This window comes from Cebus imitator, unplaced genomic scaffold, assembly GCF_001604975.1.
Source record: "Cebus imitator isolate Cc_AM_T3 unplaced genomic scaffold, Cebus_imitator-1.0 Scaffold536, whole genome shotgun sequence".
In the NCBI taxonomy this organism is placed as follows: Eukaryota; Metazoa; Chordata; class Mammalia; order Primates; family Cebidae; genus Cebus; species Cebus imitator.
In genome coordinates this window covers 1,063,149-1,067,112 of record NW_016107851.1, presented here as the reverse complement: position 1 = coordinate 1,067,112, position 3,964 = coordinate 1,063,149, and the positions used below count along the sequence as shown (strand labels likewise).

The following is a 3,964-nucleotide window of genomic DNA, read 5'->3' as shown; positions in this document are numbered from 1 at the left end:
AGGGTTTAATATTTAAACAGTCATTCACTGAGAACCTAAAACAAAAACTTTAAACCTGCCATTTTGTTAATGACAAGATAGAGGGCCAATGTTGCATGTAGCTTGCTTTTGCAACTCAGCAGGTATTATAAGAATTCTTTTAAAAAGTGGTTAAGATGTGTCATCAAACTAAATAGTTGGAATATATTTTAATTGTGAAATAGTCAGTGCACTATAGAAATGACCTCATGTTTTAATGGCTGCATATTACACTATTTGATAGATACGCCAATTTATTTCCTTATTGATGGGTTATGACAATGCTATAATAAATATACTTAACATACACATGTATATATGCAACATATTTATATAAATATTCTTAATATAGGTATGGAGTCTTATCATGTTACATTTATTTTATATATTTATTGGCCTATTGTTCATTATACATAACATATAATTAACGTCCTTAATAAGTGTGTGTGTGTATGTTTACACAAGTTATGTTTTCCTGTACAATCTAGTCCCAAAAGTGAAGTTGTCACATTAAAGGGATGTCAGGTTATTTGAAATTCTGATACACAGCACTAAGCTACCCGTCAGAAACAATTTACCAATTTCATATACAAACAGTGTATGAGAATGCCTTTTTCTTTACATTTGCCAACATTAGTAATTACTTTTTAAAAATCATGACTTTAAAAAATATATCTTATTTTATGTTAATTTGCATTTCTCTGATTACCCTGGTAAAAGTATAAAATTTGTTAATCGTAATGAATATTGTCAAATTTAGGATTAATTTATAGCACAATGACAATTATTTCCTGTTAAATACTGCTATGGGTGGATGTGGTGGCTCGTGCCTGTAATCCCAGCACTTTGGGAGGCCAAGGTGGGCAGATCACCTGAGGTCAGGAGTTTGAGACCAGCCTGGCTAACATGGTGAAACCCCATTTCTAATAAAAATACAAAACATTAGCTGGGCATGGGGGCGCACCCCTGTAATCATAGCAACTTGGGAGGCTGAGGGGGGAGAATCACTTGAACCCAGGAGATGAGGTTGCAGTGAGCCAATGTTATGCCATTGCACGGCAGCTTGGGCAACAAGAGAAAAACTGTGTCTCAAACAAACAAACAAAAAACAAAACAAACAACTGCCATACGCTTACCTGTCATGCTCTTCCTTCATGTCCTTGGGAAATTGCTGAGGATACGTTTTCCTGATCTTTCTTTGTTGGGTTAATCCATCAGCGGCGTCAGAAGATGTACTGTCACATGTATTTTCCGACAGTTGTATTTCTTCACTTTTGTTTGTATTTTTTCCTTCTTTGGCCTTTAATAAAAGTAATATGAATAATAATTATTTTATTCAATAAAAAGAATTATTTCCCTGATATTATCACTTGATTCAGGTTAACTGTCACCACTTTAATCATAAAAATATTTTGTGCTTACTTTAATTTTATCATTATACATAATTATCACATACTTATAAGACATTCTTATCATTCCATCACTGAAATTTTTGTAAAGTCTGCTCATTTCTGTCTGAATGAATAAAAGAATTTTCCTGAATTTCAGAAGTGTTCTCCTCCATTTTGTGCTTTTATTCTCATCCACTCTTTGCTATCTGATATGAATTTTTATGCTATCTGACTGGCAGAAACAGAGAAATAAAATGGCACAGATATAAGGTATGTCTTCTGTCTTTACCACCTGGATTTTACATGAAATAGCCAGATTGAGAGGATGTGACCTTGTGGGGCTTCAGGAACATAAAAGAAGCTTTCTCTTTTCTGTACTAAGCTATTCTTTTAGCCACTGCCTTTATTTATTTATTTTTTTAATATTTGAATCCCAGGATATTAAAAAAGTAATGGTACTCCCTGAACTATAAGAACCAAAGTTTGCCACAACACAGGAACCAGAGTGAAACTGCTGAGTTGCTAGTGCAGAATTCTGGAAAATGAGAGGCTTCCCAGATTTCACATTCCATTATCACAAAAGCTTATGGGTGGAAAGCACATGATACCGTTATCTTCTGATAATGGGAGTCAAACCAACCAAGTCATATTAAATTTTCATCTAAATCTCTTAAAGTGGCATTCCCTAGCATTTCACGGCACCAAATGACGAGATACAATTCCACATCGCTGAATGACATAAATTACCGGATATATTTATCAAATTAGTTAGCTATATTAAAAGTGTAACTTGGGCAAAGCAATCTAATGCCTCAGAGGGTGGAAAAAGGTCTCATCTGCTTTTACTTTGAAAGAAGAAAATCCCTAGATTTTTGTCTATCTTTAGAACATAATGTATAGAACTTAACTCTTCACTAAAGAGTCAAATGCTAAATTTTTGGCTGAGAAGTTATGTTTCTTATATGATAAAAATCATACATGTCTAAGCTTACCATACTTTATTAAACAACATCATGTAAAGGTCTGATTCAACAGAAATATTGGAGAGTTGGTGAGTTTTTAAAATATGTGGAAGTGTATATTTGTTTTCAAAAATATTTGAAATGGCCATGATGGAACTATCAGTTCAAGCAGTTTGAGTTAAGTAAGCAGATAAACTTGCATGCGTGGAAACACATTCAACAGAATCCTCTGGCTCGGAGTATTCATTGCAACTCTCAAGGCTGGATGTGTTTTTGCGGCTCTTCTCAGTCATTGGTTCTGTCCCATTGTATTTCCATCCTATCGTTTAAATAAATGTAATTCATTTCTAAATGAGTACAGAAAAAAGAATCTAGAGCTTATTCCTTTAGTAATTTCTTTCATGCTTATCTAATTCAGAAGGTCACATGGTATATGGCTGAATTAGTTTCCCAGCCCATATGCCACTTGGAAGACAGATAGTGAGATTTAGGTTGATTAATGAACAAAGATTATGAGAACATTTTCCAGAACTGTCATTTAGATAGCAGTTCTACTCTACTTTGACACAAAATCATACATTTAGATGACCTCACTGTAACTGTACACATTAGATTTTCTTGAGTAGAAAATTAGGCTGAATCAGATAAACAATAAAGAGAAAAAGAGAAGCAGCAAGAGAACCTGTCTTTTTGAAATTGAACTTTCTCTTTCTCCAAAGCCAGGAACTCTACTTGTAGCATGCCCACCTCATTCTTAAACCTTGGAATATCTTGCTGGAAGTCTTCTAGTTATACTTTTGATGTTCTGTCACTATGTGGCAGAGAATAACTCACATTTTCTAATTCAAGATTCATGCTTTTGTAGTTGCTAGCACTGGGATTGTCAAATAATGGCTTCTAGAACAAGCACTGTATTGGCTTTCTGTTTTTAAAGGAGTCTGTAACAGCAGAAATACAGTGGCTTTTTGTGTAAATCATATGCTTCCTGATTTGTAAACCACAAATCCAAAACACATTTTGGATCTCGAGACTGAGGCCAATGCCTAATGTCTAATTTCCAATTAGTGGTATTTTGGTTTATAGTTGTTACCATTTGCATGTCAAACTCTTAATCATCTTTCATTTTAATCATAGCTACTAGGTTCCTTAATGTTTCAGTTTCTGTATCATTACAAGAATTTTCTTCATCTTTGTTAGAAATAAGCTGTGTGTCTGGTTTGTTGTCATTTTCATAGTCTGATTCATTTTCATTTAAATGAAGCTGAGAAGATGAATGGCAAGTGTATTTCAGGGACCTGGGGTGTGAATGGAATGGAAGGACGTTTGACATGGGCTTCCTCTGTTCAGGTGCTGCCTGGAACACCGTGGAGTTAGCCCCTCCTGAGGCATCTTCCTCCTCACAATCAAAGACATGATTCCTCAGATTAGAGGGCGCTCCCTTAAAGTTTGTCTCTCTTTAGAGTTACTGTGTAGGAGCTCTTCCTCAGGGCAAGAAGTAATTTTGGAGTTTTCAAAATTTTCACCAATATTCAGCTTGAACCTGTTTGTAATGAATTTTAAAGGAAGTCCTGAATATACATGTATATTCCCTTT

The 3,964-nt window shown here is 34.7% G+C and overlaps 1 protein-coding gene across 1 annotated transcript in view; it reads right to left on the bottom strand.

Annotated features, from left to right (window-relative positions):
- Positions 1-3,964, bottom strand: part of ANKRD20A1 (ankyrin repeat domain 20 family member A1) — a 49,016-nt gene that overhangs the window by 3,471 nt on the left and 41,581 nt on the right. The window contains exon 13 of the mRNA XM_017514737.2: positions 1,155-1,318. Coding sequence (XP_017370226.1) covers positions 1,155-1,318 — 164 coding nt within the window. The remainder of the gene's footprint in view (positions 1-1,154; positions 1,319-3,964) is intronic.